This window comes from Tiliqua scincoides, chromosome 6 (genome assembly GCF_035046505.1).
Source record: "Tiliqua scincoides isolate rTilSci1 chromosome 6, rTilSci1.hap2, whole genome shotgun sequence".
Lineage (NCBI taxonomy): Eukaryota > Metazoa > Chordata > Lepidosauria > Squamata > Scincidae > Tiliqua > Tiliqua scincoides.
This window is the reverse complement of record NC_089826.1, coordinates 41864063-41880512: the sequence shown is the minus strand read 5'-3', so window position 1 is coordinate 41880512 and position 16450 is coordinate 41864063. Positions and strand designations below refer to the sequence as shown.

At 44.3% G+C, this 16450-nt stretch overlaps 1 protein-coding gene across 1 annotated transcript in view; it reads left to right on the top strand.

Moving 5' to 3' along the window:
- The window catches only part of TTC29 (tetratricopeptide repeat domain 29), a 138304-nt gene that overhangs the window by 76012 nt on the left and 45842 nt on the right, over positions 1–16450 (top strand). The window contains exons 8-9 of the mRNA XM_066632422.1: positions 711–834; positions 3600–3831. Of these exons, the coding sequence (XP_066488519.1) occupies positions 711–834; positions 3600–3831 (356 nt within the window). The remainder of the gene's footprint in view (positions 1–710; positions 835–3599; positions 3832–16450) is intronic.

The following is a 16450-nucleotide window of genomic DNA, read 5'->3' as shown; positions in this document are numbered from 1 at the left end:
CTTAATGCTCAGTCTGTTGCTGAATGAAATTAGGTTGAAACTTGTTCTTAAAAACAACAAGAGAACAATTTCCTTCATCATTACATATATAGTTTCTACACATTTCTATATTAGGACTAGAGATTTTGGATCACTAGTGGCTTGACATTTAGATTCCTGTACATAAGCTACCCAGGTTCACAGCTAATATTAAGGTCACCAGTCATGACACAGAAAGAGACATTGTGTGATGTTTTACTCACAAACAAACTTGAGCATCTGGCCTGCACATTGTAATGGCAGCATAGAAATTCTTTGTTGTTAATATAGCTAGCTTTATTAAAAAATGTGCAAATGTCTGGTCGATGTACATTGGCCAATATTCAGCATAGATTTGGGAATGACCTCTGGTTACGTATACTGAATTGGGAATTAGAGGTGACACCTGCAATCCAGTGCAAATTTGGTAGGTAGCATGACTCCAGCAACCTTTGGCTTACCCAGATAAAGAGCAGCAATTACATCCTGAAGGAGGCCATCTTGTTTATGAGCTCTGGGCTTCATGGTGTATAGTGTGGCCTATGATTTTTCCATGAATCCCATAGTTTTTTCAAGTTATAAAACTTTGCAAAATAAAATTTGATGCATGAAGTAATTGACTACATAACAATTGTAGACATGATATAATGAATTTGCTCATTAAATGTGTGGTCTTTTGCTGTTATTCTTAGACATGGAGAAGTGGCTGCAGCTATTAAATATTTGGAAAAGTTTATGGCTATTGCCAAGAGAGTTGAACTGAGCCAAAGTCTAGTGGATGCATGTACGTTCCTTGGAAACATTTATAATGAAAGCGTAAGTATTCACTTGAACCTCCATGTCATAGCTGCTGTTAAGTTGGCCAGAATCTGTTCTGTATCATTCCTCTTCAAATTTTTCTCTAGGCACAACTTAATATTATCAATGTTGACTTTCAGGACCTAATATCGAATCAGTTGCTTCGATATTGATGCTTGTTCATTGTTTGTACAAATTTTAGATTCACTTAGCAGAGATAGAGGTGCTATCCATTAACTGTCTTTTACCCCCTTCTTTCTCAGAATCACTTCATCATTACTACTACCTCTTACTCCTTTCCAACTCTCTAATAAGCATATATAGGGGTACTGACATTTAATTTTTTTGTTTGGGCATCACAAATGACCTGCCCCATCTCAAGGTCTCTGAGTGTGTAATTATTCTATTCCAACAGTTCCCAAACTGTGGGTCTGGGACCAACCAATGGGTCGTGACCCAATTTTTATTGGATCACAAAACTGACAGGGCAGATTAGGCTATGTGCATCAAGGGTTAAACAAACTGGTACTTGAGAGGGGGAGCACTGTCACCCAATCTCCAATCATAGCCACACCTATTGGCATTGATGTATCAGGCAGCAGCCTCTAGGGCAATGGTTACCAATCTGGGGGTTGCAACCCCCCCCCCCCCGGGAAACTGGAACCACTGCATTCTCCCTTAAGTGAGTGGCTACAGTGGTGCCAGAGGCAACAGCACCTCAGCTATCGTGCTGTCGCTGCCAAAAAGGTTTTTTAAAAGTACCTGGGGCGTAGCGCTGGCCATATCAAGGGTGTGGGGGGACCCTCATCCCCCTCTGCAGGCCTCCTTGCTGCTCAGAATGGCTCCATGCTATGATCACAACCCTCTTCTGGTTTCACAATAACAAACCGGAAGTGGATTGTGATCACAGCAAGAAAATGTTTTGAACAGTGGGGAGCCTCACAGCCTCCTCTGTGGGGCTCCCCACTGTGGGGCTTGCCCACGTCCTCCAGATGGCCAGCACTACCCCCACATACATTTTTAAAAATATTTGTTTGCTGCAGCAGTAGTGTAGTTGCTGAGGTGCTGTCGCTGTCCTCCCTCCCCACCCACAGATATTTACAGTGTTCCCAACTTTCATGTAGAGGTTGGGAACCACTGCTTTAGGGCCTCTAAAACATTTGAGAATCACTGTTCTATTCCTTTCCCTGGCCACCAAAATGATCTAATTTTTTTTTTTAAGGCTTACACTACTTCTGAAAGACATGCATTCTTAGGCTTTGGCATGTCTTAAGAGGAAAAGAATTCTAGGCCATCAAAGGGAAACCAGTGAGAGTGCCTTTCTGTGGATCCTTGCATTCTGACTTGCTTCATATTTGGTATAATACTTGATTTATTTAAGAAAATATTTCTGGTTGATCCTCAGTGTTGTAGAGGAGCGTTTTGCTGTACAGCTTTTGATTATGGGAGATGGGAGTGGAAATAGTAGTAATGCATTATTAGTAATTAGCAATTCAATGAAGTGATTTAGCTCATGAATTTCCGTCCTTATTCCTGTACTTGGTTGTTTCAAAAGTACAGACCTTCTACAGGAGATAGAGAAAGGGCTGGTGTTGCCTTCCTCTTTTTCTCCTTGGGAGAGAGCAGGGCCTATGAGAGGAATTTTAGCAGGGGGTACAAAGTTTCTTCTGGGTCCCTTCCCAAAGAGGAAGGGGGGCAATGGGGGCAGGCAGAACAGGGGCAAAATAGGGCAGGGGAGGGTGCTGGCAGCCACAATAGTCTTTGGAGCTCAGGTCTACTAGGCTTCTTGATGCAAAGTTCAGGTCTACCCAACCATGCGGCATTAGCAGCTAGATAAAGTAATATTTAAAACCAAACACATTTCTAAGTCTCTCTAAAAATTTTGAAATATAGAAAATGGAATGCAGATTATTAGCATTATCGTATATTATCACTCACACTAGAATGGATCAAAATGAACCTCTGCAGCAGCTGTAGCCCCACAGCTGTGTCTCTGAGCTTCTATACACTCCTTCATGTTTACGGGATCCACAAACCAAAGAGCTACTGCAGCAGGCTAGTTTCCTCCCAGATATGACACTGTGTTAAGGAGGGTCATGGATACTTTCCTGGGCCTTGTGTGTATAGCTTGCAGCAGCAGTTAACACTGCATGCACATGGTTGTGCCCAGCATTATGCGCTGGCAGTTAGTTCAGGTAAGATAGGAAAATGTCAGGTCCCAGGAACTTTCTGGGTCCCTTCCTTTGGTTCCTGGGCCCCCTTTCTGACCCTGGGCCCGGGTACAAATTGCCCCCTTTACCCCCCTCTCCTAGGCCCTGGGAGAGAGTGTTGTATGATGGCAGCAGGAGATAATTATCCCCTTTGAGTTACACTGGGCGCAATCCTAACCCCTTATGTCAGGGCTTTCCGGCACTGGCATAGCGATGCCAATGGGGCATGTGCTGCATCCTGCAGTTGGGTGTCACTCATGGAGTCCTCTTCAAAGTAAGGGAATGTTTGTTCCCTTACCTCAGAGCTGCACTGCCCTTATGTCAGTACTGGAAAGCACTGACATAAGGGGTTAGGATTGCACCCACTATCGCTGATGTCTGTGTTTTTAATGTTACTTCCATTTTACATGTTAGGAAATTGAGATAGCCACATAAAGTAAAATATTTAAGTAAATAGTTTGCTGTTTCATTTGTTCCATCAGTGATAGACCCAACCTCTTGGAGTTTTAAGTGAAGGAAATTGGGAATGCTGATGTATTTAAGAACTGGAAAGTATGTATTTTCTTTTATTAGGGAAACTACTCCAAAGCCTGTGAATATTTTGAGCAGGCATTTGCTGCAGCAAATACTCTTGGTGATTTGGCCCTACTAGATGAAACAAAGGTATACTGTGGCATTGGAAAAGCTCATAAGATGATGGCGAAAGTTAACAGTCAAACTGAAGCTGAGAGTACTGTCAGCATCAAGTACCTGCTGGCCTGGAAGGAGAACAGAAGTGACATGTGCACTGACCCTGTTACAGATGGTAAGGCACTAGTTAAGAAACACATTAGTGCTGCATAGTCCTTAATGGTTAAGTCATTTTCTTGTATACTTTTATTAAATTATTTGCTGAGTTTAATGCTATTGAATTACCCTTGTCCTATATGGTTAGATCTGCTGCAGCATGGTTTTTTGTTTTTTTTAAATGTATTAAATAGGCTAATACAAAAATAGAAAAGAAAGCTAATGGATGAATTTGCTAGAAGCTCACTTGTATCCTCTGCTTTTCAAATGATTAGAATTTCAGGCTTAGAGCAAGCACCGTTTGAATAGAATGTTGATTCATTAAAATTAAAAATGATTAGAGGACTGCTATTACAAGAACATAAAAATAAACTTTGGTTTGTTATGCGTGTATAATGCTCTTCTTCATGTGCTTAGGTGTAATCCCATTAATTTGGAGTATTCTGGTATCTGTGCCTATGTAGCAGCACATCAGAAGAGAAAATTGAAAAAAGACTTTTATCTCATTAATTTAGTCAAAAGCCAGAGGTTCCAAGTTGTTCATCAATATTCTGGAACTTAACACAGCATATTTGGCACCAAGAGCTATTGTCCCTTGCTCAATACATGTAATTGGTCACATTCACGCAGACACACAACCAGAGTTTATTATTTCAGCTACTAGAGTGTGAATTTTATTTATTTATCAAAATATTTCTATCCCATACTTTCCCCTTCCATCAAGTAAGCACTCAAGGCCTAAATACATAAGCTATAGGTATTTATCTGTTCGGAAAAAGTAAGGAAGTAGGAATTTGCAATCATTTTCATATAAGCAGTAAAAATGTACTAAATGTAAACTAAAAATGCACTGGTTCAGTATACATGATTGCATGATAAGAGGCCAGATTTTCTTACACTCTAATCCTGTGGACTCTGTGTTCTGGCAGAATATGCGTTCCGCCTCTGCTTGCTGCTGAAAATCAGCCATAAGCACCTTCCAGCAACGTGCTGAGTAGCACGCTGGTGGGAAGGCCTGGACCTACCGTGTGTGTTGCAGGACCTCCTGCAACCCGGAGGCAGGTAAGATGGCGAAGATGAGGGTGGAATGAGTGTAGGGAGGGAGAAAAACTGGGTTTGAAGAGGGTGTAACGGGCCAGGAGACTGCAGGGAAAGGTCGATCTGGTGGCGATGGCACAAGCTGGATCCTATCTCCCCTCTTCTGCAGCCTTACCACCCTCTTTCTTCAGAATTGCACTAGCGAAATTGCTAGCACAGGTCTGAGGAGACCCATTGCAGAGCGGGAGGCTTATACAGGGATATGAAGCCACCTTGGGTCCCCTCAAGGAGAAAAGTGTGGTAAAAATACAGTATTAAAAAATAATATTAAATATATATAAGGATTTAAATCCCCTTTCCCTGCTGAAGCCTCCTGTTTCTTGTCACTGGATACAACATGCCCATTTTTTTTGCATGACTGCACCAGCGGGGGGAGGGGGTGGAGAGGACTGGGCAGTAGATCTTACAAAAGTAAATTGTGAAATAACCTAAAACTCAATTGATTAGAGCAGGGATGCCCAAACCCCGGCCCGGGGGCCACTTGCAGCCCTTGGGGACTCCCAATTTGGCCCGTGGGGATCCCGCAGTCTACAATGAGCCTCTGGCCCTCCAGAGACTTGCTGGAGCCCATACTGGCCTGACGCAATTGCTTTCAGAGTGAAGGTGACTATTCAACCTCTCGCATGAGCTGTGGGCCGAGGGCTCCCTCCACTGCTTGCTGTTTCACGTGTGTGATGCAGCAGTGGCAGTGTAGGAAGGGCCAGCCTTGCTTTGTGCCAGGCCTTTTATAGGCCATGAGCTATTGCAAGACCTTCATTCATTCATATAAGTTCCATCTCTAATATATTCATTTATGTAAATTTATTCAAATTTATTCAAATTTGAAATGTAAATTAATTGTTTTTTTCCCCGGCCCCTGACACAGTGTCACAGTGTCAGAGAGCTGATGTGGTCCTCCTGCCAAAAAGTTTAGACACCCCTGGATCAGAGCTATGTATAGCTGTGAAAATTGAATGCAATAGCCTGCACCAGTGTAGCTATAGTGGCCTATTGTTACAGCCCGATTCTATCCTTCCTACCACCATGCAAACTGCTGTTTATTCCCTGCTGAAGTCTCCCAATTTGCCCCCACGCAGGATACAGTGCACCCATTTTTGGTGCAGCTGCACCAGTGAGGTAGGATAGGATAGGATTGGACTGCTAGAATTTCTGAGAGATGGCCTGCTGAATTGAAAGAAGTTCTTAGAAAGTTGACCTGAAACATCAGAAGTTTGATTTCATATACAAGTTGAGCCTCATTATTCGCGTGGGTTCCGTTCCAAGCACTCATGTGGATGGCAAAAAATGCACTATAGCAAATTAATTTAAAAAACAAAGTTTCTTTGCTCCAGGGATTTAAAAACAGCCTTGATGACTTTTGTGATGTAAGATAAGAGTCATTAAGAGACAATCCATCAATCCGTCCTCCTCCAGTCGCTTACAAAGTCGCTTCACTCAGCCCCTCCCTTCACCAATGCAAAGTTATCTTCTTTCACGTGCTCAGGGGGAAGGGATGGGGTCACCTGGAGAAAGGAGGATTGATTGACTGTCAGCCAGCTGTGCTCTCTCTCTCTCTCTCTCTCTCTCTCTCTCTCTCTCTCATTAAGGAGGCTATTGTTAAAGGACTGTTCAGTTTTTTAAAGTGATTTTAAAGGGGTGCATTTTTCCCCTTCTCCAGGGACTAGCACATTCCTTCTCATTTGCAGTGGCCATTCGTGTTGAGTCAAATCCATGTATAAAAAATCCGTATATAAATAGGCTGGACCTGTACTATTTCACCAGTCTGATAACCATCATAACCCAAGTCTCGATGGATGCCATTTCATGTGAGAAGCTGTTTATATGAAGTAGTAATGCTCCCACACAAACAGCTTTTCAAGTACAGTGATGACTACACGATCCTGATTTTTTGCAGTTTCCTTGCCATTAGGCAAAACAGCAATTTGATTCTGTGTTTTCTCAGTTTCTTGTGTGTAGGAAGTTGGTTCGTTTGAATTGTAACCCACCTTTCTCCCCGGAGGGTACCCAAGGTGGCTAACAGCAATTAAAATAAATAAGATATACATTAAGAACTATAAAATACAAAAAAAACTACAAAATAGAGAATGAAAATGAAACAGCAGCAGGGATAAAAAAAAACCATCAGTTACAAACAATCACTTACAAAACAGCCATCGTGCCCTCTACCGGGCATCAGTGGCTTTCCAAAATAAAAAAGTTTTCAGGCCTTGCCAGAAGGTTAACAGTGAAGGAGCTGTTCTCAACTCAAAGGTGAGGGAATTCCACAGTACAGGCATCACCACCGAGAAGGTCCTATTTCTGGTCACCATCCCCCTAACCTCTCTTGATGACAGCACAACCAGCAGGGTCCTCTCTGAAGACTGAAAAGAAATGAAACTTACCTAACTATATGAGACTTTTATACTGGCTGCAGTAAAGGCATATGAATCTAGGCATGATGACAGATGCATAAATATGAACATGAATATGAATATGAATATGAATATGAATATGCTGATAACAGTTCATGGCCCACTTGCTTAGGTCAGTTTGGCACTGGGAGGATGAACGAAAATGGCCAACGCCTGCTAGAGTTTTGCTGTCATCACGGTCTCTGTGTCAGCAACACGTTCTTCAACACAAAGCCCCAACATAGAGTCTCTTGGAGACATCCAAGATCAAAGCACTGGCACCAGCTCGACCTGATCCTCACCAGACGCTCCAGCCTTCCCAGCATCAAGATCACACGCAGTTATCATGGTGCTGCCTGCGACACTGACCACTCCCTGGTGTGCAGCAGAGTGAAACTGCAAACAAAGCGACTGTATCACACGAAAAAGGAAGGAAGACCTCGCATTGATACCAGCAAGACCCGGGATCAGAGAAAAGTGGAGGAATTTGCACAAGCGCTTGAGGAATCTCTTCCAGGCCTGGCCGACGCAAACGCATCCAACAGATGGGAACATTTCAAGAATACCGTTTACAACACCGCCTTGTCCATATTCGGCAAGAAGACCAACAAGACGGCAGACTGGTTTGAAGCCCACTCTGAGGAGTTGACACCAGTCATTGAGGAAAAGAGGAGAGCTCAAGCAGCATACAAGGCCTATCCCAGTGAGCGCAACCTGCAGGTCCTCCGAACTGCTCGCAGCAAAGTCCAACAGACTGCCAGGAGATGTGCTAACGACTACTGGCTCCAGCTCTGTTCCGAGATACAGATAGCAGCTGACACGGGCAACATCAAGGGGATGTATGATGGTATCAAGCAGGCCCTAGGTCCAACACAGAGGAAAATTGCCCCTCTGAAGTCTGCCACAGGCGAGGTCATCCAGGATCGGGCACAGCAGATGGAACGCTGGGTGCAGCACTACTCTGAGCTATATTCCAGAGAAAATGTAGTCACCGAAGAAGCACTGAACAACATTGAGTGCCTGCCTGTGCTGGAAGAGCTTGACAGTGAACCAACCCTAGAAGAACTTCATGTGGCCCTGGACTCCCTTGCCTTTGGCAAGGCACCTGGAAAAGACAGCATCCCTGCTGAAGTCCTAAAATGCTGCAAAGAGATCATCGTCACTGAGCTGCATGAAATCCTCTGCCTCTGCTGGAGAGAAGGTGGAGTACCTCAAGACATGAGGGATGCAAACATCATCACGCTGTACAAGAACAAAGGTGACAGGGGTGACTGCAACAACTACCGCGGCATCTCTCTCCTTAGCGTTGTAGGAAAGCTGTTTGCCCGAGTTGTACTAAAGAGGCTCCAGGTACTTGCAGAGAGCGTCTATCCAGAATCGCAGTGTGGATTCCGAGCCAACAGGTCCACCACTGATATGGTATTCTCCCTTAGACAACTGCAGGAGAAATGCAGGGAACAACGACAGCCACTCTTTATAGCCTTCATAGATCTCACAAAGGCTTTCGACCTGGTCAGCAGAGACGGCCTCTTCAAGATTCTCCCCAAGATTGGATGTCCACCCAGGCTCCTCAGCATCATCAGATCTTTTCACAAGGACATGAAGGGCACTGTTGTCTTCGATGGCTCCACATCAGACCCTTTTGACATCCGAAGCGGAGTGAAGCAGGGCTGTGTTCTTGCACCAACCTTGTTTGGAATTTTCTTCGCTGTCCTGCTGAAGCAGGCCTTTGGAACTGCAACAGAAGGCATCTATCTCCGGACCAGATCAGACGGAAAGCTCTTCAACCTCTCCAGACTGAGAGCAAAATCCAAAGTCCAGTTGAAATGTCTGCGTGACTTCCTCTTTGCCGACGATGCAGCTGTCACTACCCACTCTGCCAAAGATCTCCAGCAGCTCATGGATCGTTTTAGCAAGGCCTGCCAAGATTTTGGACTGACAATCAGCCTGAAGAAAACACAGGTCATGGTTCAGGATGTGGACTCACCTCCCTGCATTACAATCTCTGAGCATGAACTGGAGGTTGTCCATGACTTTGTGTACCTTGGCTCAACGATCTCCGACACTCTTTCTCTCGATACCGAGCTAAACAAGCGCATCGGTAAAGCAGCTACCACGTTTTCCAGACTCACAAAGAGAGTCTGGTCCAACAAGAAGCTGACGGAACATACCAAGATCCAGGTCTACAGAGCTTGCGTCCTGAGTACACTTCTGTACTGCAGCGAGTCATGGACTCTTCGCTCACAACAGGAGAGGAAACTGAGCGCTTTCCACATGCGCTGCCTCCGACGCATCCTCGGCATCACCTGGCAGGACAAAGTTCCAAACAACACAATCCTGGAACGTGCTGGAATCCCTAGCATGTATTCACTGCTGAAACAGAGACGCCTGCGTTGGCTTGGTCATGTCGTGAGAATGGATGATGGCCGGATCCCAAAGGATCTCCTCTATGGAGAACTCGTGCAAGGAAAGCGCCCTACAGGTAGACCACAGCTGCGATACAAGGACATCTGCAAGAGGGATCTGAAGGCCTTAGGGATGGACCTCAACAAGTGGGAAACCCTGGCCTCTGAGCGGCCCGCTTGGAGGCAGGCTGTGCAGCATGGCCTTTCCCAGTTTGAAGAGACACTTGGCCAACAGTCTGAGGCTAAGAGGCAAAGAAGGAAGGCCCATAGCCAGGGAGACAGACCAGGGACAGACTGCACTTGCTCCCGGTGTGGAAGGGATTGTCACTCCCGGATTGGCCTTTTCAGCCACACTAGACGCTGTTCCAGAACCACCTTTCAGAGCGCGATACCATAGTCTTTCGAGACTGAAGGTTGCCAATACAATACAAATATGAACATTTCATTCACCAATTCATGGACAGCTATATTGAGCTTCTGAAATCTGATGCTGCATTCCCCTGCTGCTCTTGGAACTTGGTGATGAATAAAACATGAGATTCCGAACTCTAGCGTGTAGAAGAGCTAGAGCTGTCCCTAGGATAGGGAGAATTGGGGCAACTATGCCAGGCTCTGCACTTTGAAGGTCTCTGCTCAGGGACGCAACAATTGTATACCAACTCTCCAGTGCTGCTGCCACAATCTCAGCGTTGAAGTTGGTAGGGGGTCACTGGGATTCTGTTCCAAATGCTGTTTTAGAGTGATTGGAGCAGGCTCTCACAAACGTCCCTTACCACCTCGGCAACTCCTTCCTCCTCCACCTCCTGAATTTTGCATTGTACCAGACTGGGCAATAGAATGCTGGAAATCTTCAGCTCCCAGCATGCCTTTGCATCCCACTTTCTTGAAGAAGCAGCTAGGTTGGTGGAGGAAAAAGGACTCTATGGCAGTAAGCATGGTTGAAATGCATGCATGCTTATGTGCCCAGCCAATGGGCTTGCCCTAAGGAGCAAGTCATTCAATTTTGCATGACTGGCCAGAAACACCCAAGGCAAGGTCAAAAGGAGAGAGAGAGGCAGGTCTAGAATCCATATCAGCTACTCTACAAAGCTGCTCACTAACCACACAGCTACAGCAGGAGGTAAGCAAAGAGCATCCTGTCCAACACTTGAACACTTTGCATCACTACAAACAAGCACACCTAGCTGGGAGACTTTGTGTATGTCACTCCAGTCACAAACTGGGTGTTTGTGTATGGAGTCCTGGGCAGAGTCCCTGCAATAAGAATTCTGAGAAGCAAGTATTAACCAAATATTTTGCCATACTTGCTGTGAGGGGCAAGATGTTGTTTGTGCAAAATGCTCCTATCATAAAAGTGCCCCTTTGAGACACCAGGGAGGCATAGCCCCATGCTGCACAACTGATCATCTCAGCTGTAGTCCCTCTGGCAGGGCTTTGTAATGGGGTTGTTGTCTGTGATCGGCTGCCAACTGTAGTCTGTGTCCTATGTTCTATGTCCTATGTAGGAAAATGGGTGGGGTGAGGGGTAGTGTGAGGTGTTCTGATTTTTTCCTTCCCCATTGTTCCCTATGGGGTTATTCTTACCAATGCCAGTCATTGGTGTAGTGTTTTTCTGGCATCAGGCATGTCTGTAATCTGAGGAAGGGGTTAGCATATGGCATGCATTGATTCCTCCTTGTTCATCCTACATTACAGCCCAGTGTTTTGGCTTTCCACCCTTGGAGTTCTGCTGGTGTCCAAGCGACATCAAGCTACATTGGTGCTGTATTTTTCCAGCATTGTACTGGTGTCTGTGAAGAGTCCTTTGGTGGGCACACTTCTAGTAGTAGGGCTAGTCAGATTGTCATTGTGCTGGTGTACATGGAGGTATGTTGGTGTAGGATTGGGCTGTAAATAAATATTCAGATATGCATATTCAAAATGCATATTTATAAATTTTATAAAATAATCTGGCCAGGATTATACAATTTAAAGAGGCAGCTCTAACATCAGTGGCTGTTCCTCCTAGGACAGTCATCTTAATGGTTCAGAGATAACTGATTGGCCATTCTCTGTAATACTTTTTTCAAGAAGTAAAACTATAGATTTAGCATTCCGTATCTTGAACTTAGTTAATGTGATCTGAATTTGGAATTTTTGCCTGTCTGGATAAGTTTTGGTGATTTTGATGATGATGATGATGATTTTATTAATTTATACCCCGCTTTTTTGCCCAATGGGCACACAAGGCGGCTCACAACACTTTAAAAATACAACATTCAAAACAATCATTAAAAACAATTTACAATAATTAAAAAATCTAAAAACAAACAAATAAACCCCGTGGATTTTCATATAAAAAGCAAGAACGCCAGCCAGCCTGTCAACAATTAAAAGCTTTTTGAAATAAAAAGGTCTTCAGTCCATGCCGAAACGTTAGCAAAGAGGGAGCAGTTCTCAGTTCTAAGGGGAGGGTATTCCACAGTTCGGGGGCCACCACCGAGAAGGCCCTCTTCCTGGCCGCCGCCCCTCTCACATCTCTTAGTGGCAGCACAGTCAAAAGGGCCCCCCCAGATGATCTAAGTGTATGGGCAGGATTGTAGGGAAGGAGGCGGTCCCTCAAATACGCCGGACCCGAGCCGTAAAGGGCTTTAAAAGTCAGAACTAGCACCTTGAATTGGGCCCGGAACAGAACTGGCAGCCAGTGTAGCTGCCGGAGCAACGGCTCGACAGAGTCAAGCCGACGTGCCCCAGCAACCACAGGAGCAGCCGCGTTCTGTACTAGTTGTAATTTCCGGACTGTCTTCAAAGGCAGCCCCACGTAGAGCGCATTGCAATAATCTAATCTAGATGTCACTAGGGCATGGGTTACTGTGGCCTGGTCCGCGGATTATCCAGGATTATCAAGCCAATTGAGTCCCAAAACCTTTGATCAACTTCTTACCTGCCATAGAATTTGGTGTCTATGAATAGGATAACATATAGTTATCCTACAGCCCAATCCTATGCGTGTCTACTTAGAAGTAAGTTCCATTATAGTAAATGTGACTTACTCCCAGGTAAGTGTGGATAGGATTGCAGCCCTAGTGAGTTGGTAGTTTTCCAATAGTTGGCACTGATGTATTTAACACAATTCCTCTTGCAAAGCACCTGGTATCTTGTAGTATCAGTTCAGCCATAAATTTTAAATACTTGGTTTACTGGTACTACAATGCCTTCAGAAAGTGCTCCTGGTTTGCATGGCTTCATCACTTGAGCTGTCCTCTCTGCAGTGGCATAGCTAGCAGGGGGTGATTGGTGCAGTCCTCCCCGGGTGCCACCCTCAGGGGGGTTGACACCATTAGTGACCAAAATTGCTTAAATCGTGGTTCTTAGGAATAATACCATCATGTTATATACCATTTGATGCATAAGCTGAATGTAATGAAACAAACCAGAGTGAAATATCTTTGTTCCATCAAAAGTTATGACTAAAAAACCAGAAAACAAAAATGCAACTGTCTTATGTAACAAAAAATATGGTTTCCTTGTCTCAAAATGGACAAATGAGACTGATTGTTCAAAGAGCCAATGAGATGCTATTATCACACAGCATGGAACCAATAAGGTGTTAGCAAGGTGACACCCTGGGGTGGTGACACCAGGAATGAATCCAGTGTTTGTGTTGGGGGGGGGGGACATGAGCACTACCTTAACTCCAGAGCCCAGGTCAACCAAGTGGGTAGACCTGGGCTCCCATCTGGACTTGGAGCCCAGATCTTCCTGCTAGATAGACCTGGGCTCCAAATTCAACTAGCCTCTGGAGCCATCTTCTAGGCAGGTAGACCTGGTCTCCCATCTGGACTTGGAGCCCAGATCTACCTGCTGGGTAGACCTGAGCTCCCATTCTGACTGGCACCCAATTTCGCTCCCCATCCTGTCAGGCACCCTTAATTAATTAATTAAGGCACCCAAAATTTTGGGTGTGAGGCACCCAAAATTAATTTTGCCATATGGGTGTGTGTGTGTATGTGTATGTGTGTGTGTGACAAAAATGGGTCAAATGACCTAGCCACACCACTTCCTCTCTGACTCCCAAAGAACCCTTAACTTAACCAAGAATATGCTTTGAGAGCACAAAGGTCTAACTTTCACATGGCAAAAAAATATATATATACTATCAGCAGCACAGTTGTCAAAGATGACTGGTTGGGCATCTCAGGTGACAGAACATAGGGAGGCAGGCTGCTGGCCATGGAGACCGGAGAAATGGCCAACTGAGAGAAATGGCCAACTAAAAATGAATACAGCAAGAGAGAACTGATATTTGTGGGATTGTAGATTGCTGAGTTGGATTTTTACCTTTTGGAGCCTCTATAACAAGAAGAGGGGGTGTTTCACAGAGAGTAGCAAAGCAATTAGAGAAACCAATTACAAAATAGTACTTGAAAGTATCTGCATAAACTCCCTCCACTTACAAAGAAAAGGAAGGGGAAGTTAAGCCAGGATTCTTCTGCTATGGAAGGGGTGGAAGGTGGGGAAAAGAGAAAGATGCCTGATACTCTGGCAGTGCTAACAGGATAAAGAATGATTTTAATTCAAAGTCATTTCTTGTACTGTTGTTTTACCTTGTGTTTAATTAATAACCACAGTAGTATAGGTTAAGTACACCCAGCAGATCTGGCATTTTTATTATTCCTTTATGCAAAAAGGTACAAACAGTTACTTTCATTTTTTGTCTTAATTGCAATTTATGCCCCTTTTGCAATTTTCCATTAAAACATCACCTGTACTTATTTTATATTTTTCAATTAAATACTTTGTCCCTTTAGTTCAGCATGCATTTTTAAAGTTTCTTTCATCTTTTTTTATACTTCATTTATAACTTTTTCTTTACATGGTGGATCATTAGTACATTTCTTTAATAGTTTGGTGCCCCCTGAACTTATTGGTACTGCATACTAAAAGGAGGAAATGGAAAAATCAGTAATTCTCCAGTCTTCTGATTATGGATTTTCTCAGTGATGAGCAAGGTTGTTATAAATTTTACAGAGCCAGATCCTGGGATTGAGGGCCCAATCCTATCCAACTTTACAGCACCGTTGCAGCCACGATGCATTTCAGAGGTAAGGGAACAAATATTCCCTTCTCTTGAAGAGGCCTCTGTGATTGTCTCCCCACCACAGGAAGCAGCGCACGTCCTATTGGCATGGCTGCTCCGGCACTGGAAAATTGGATAGGATTGGGCCCTAAAGCAGTTGACAGAATGAAAGTCCTACTTACATGAACATAAAGAAGCAATCTGATATCCATGGGAGCATTCCCATCCTATAATTCCCTGACAACCTTTCCTCTCTCCTTTCCTTAGGCCCTCTGCCATCTGTGCTCCTTCTCTCTGAACCTTCCATTCATCCCTATGGGAGCTTCAGAGATTTTCCTTCCCAAACATTCATCCTTCAGAGCTTTTGGAAGTAGCTCCTAGGCTTCTCAGGCATTCTCCCCATCCTCATTAAATGTACAGGAACAATATCTTTTCTTGTGGGAAGGCATTTCAATCACCATAGTAACAGAGATGCTTCCCCCAACTTGTTACTGTCTGTTGTACAGTGGGGAGGGTTGTAATCATCCTGACAATCAAAATGTTGCTTCCTGTTCACTACCCGTGGGCCTTGCCTTACCCTTGCTGTGATCTCTGTTCCTCCATGTGGAGAATCAGTAGGTTTAGGGCTTCTTGCAACATCCCAAAAATGAAGGTGGGTCACTGGAGAATTTTCATGGTGTACTGAGAATATCACTATTGCCAAGCATCCTGTTTGGCAATACCATGTCCTAAGGTTGAAAAGAATCAAAGACATGTACAATTCTTTTGCTCGTATAATCTTTGGACCTAAGTGTTATATCTCATAGTGTACAGCTATTGCAAAAGAGTACAGGTTCTATGAACAGGATAGCGGCATAAGAACCCAGTTGCCACAGTGCTCAAGGCTTCCTTTTTAAGCATGGAGTGTTGATGTTCCTGAATAAGCAATTTATGGCTGACGTACAACAAAGAGTGTTCTTCCCTCATGTGATAATACTGTCCTGAGCCTTATGTCAGAATCAGTGGTCTGCACCAGGAAAGGTATCTCAATGTCATGGCTGCATGAGGTCAGACCTTTGCACAGAACCTTTTTAATAATAATAATAATAATAATAATAACAGGTATTTATATACTGCCTTTCTTGGTCTTTATTCAAGACTTTATTCAAGGCGGTTTACATAGGCAGGCTTTATTTAAATCCCTTATTAAATAGGGATTTTTACAATTTGAAAGAAGGTTCTTTCTTTCAAGAACCACTACATTCAGGTGTTTCATTCCGATCTGGCTTCACATTTTGGCCTCCATCCTCCCATGCTCAGAGCAGATGGAATAGCTCGGCTTCAGCTTGTCAGCTGCTTCAAGGTTACACGGTGCCGGTGGCCTTGAACTGGCGACCTTGTGGATGTTATCTTCAGGCAGACAGAGGCTCTACCCTCTAGACCAGACCTCCTGCCCTCCTGCCTTTTTGATCTATCTCAGTCCATTGCAACCTGTGTAGTTGACTATACTGTAACAGAACCATCAAAATGGTCATATGAGAGGAAACTGGGGGGGGGGGGAAGTTACTGTTATATCCAGTCAACCTGAGGAACTACCTTACTTGTTTATCAAACACTGGAACACTTTACAGAAGTGGTGAGTTTGCTGTGACTGTGCTTCAGTGTTCCTCCCTCTGACCACCCTTAGTGATCAGAGTTGTGCAGAGC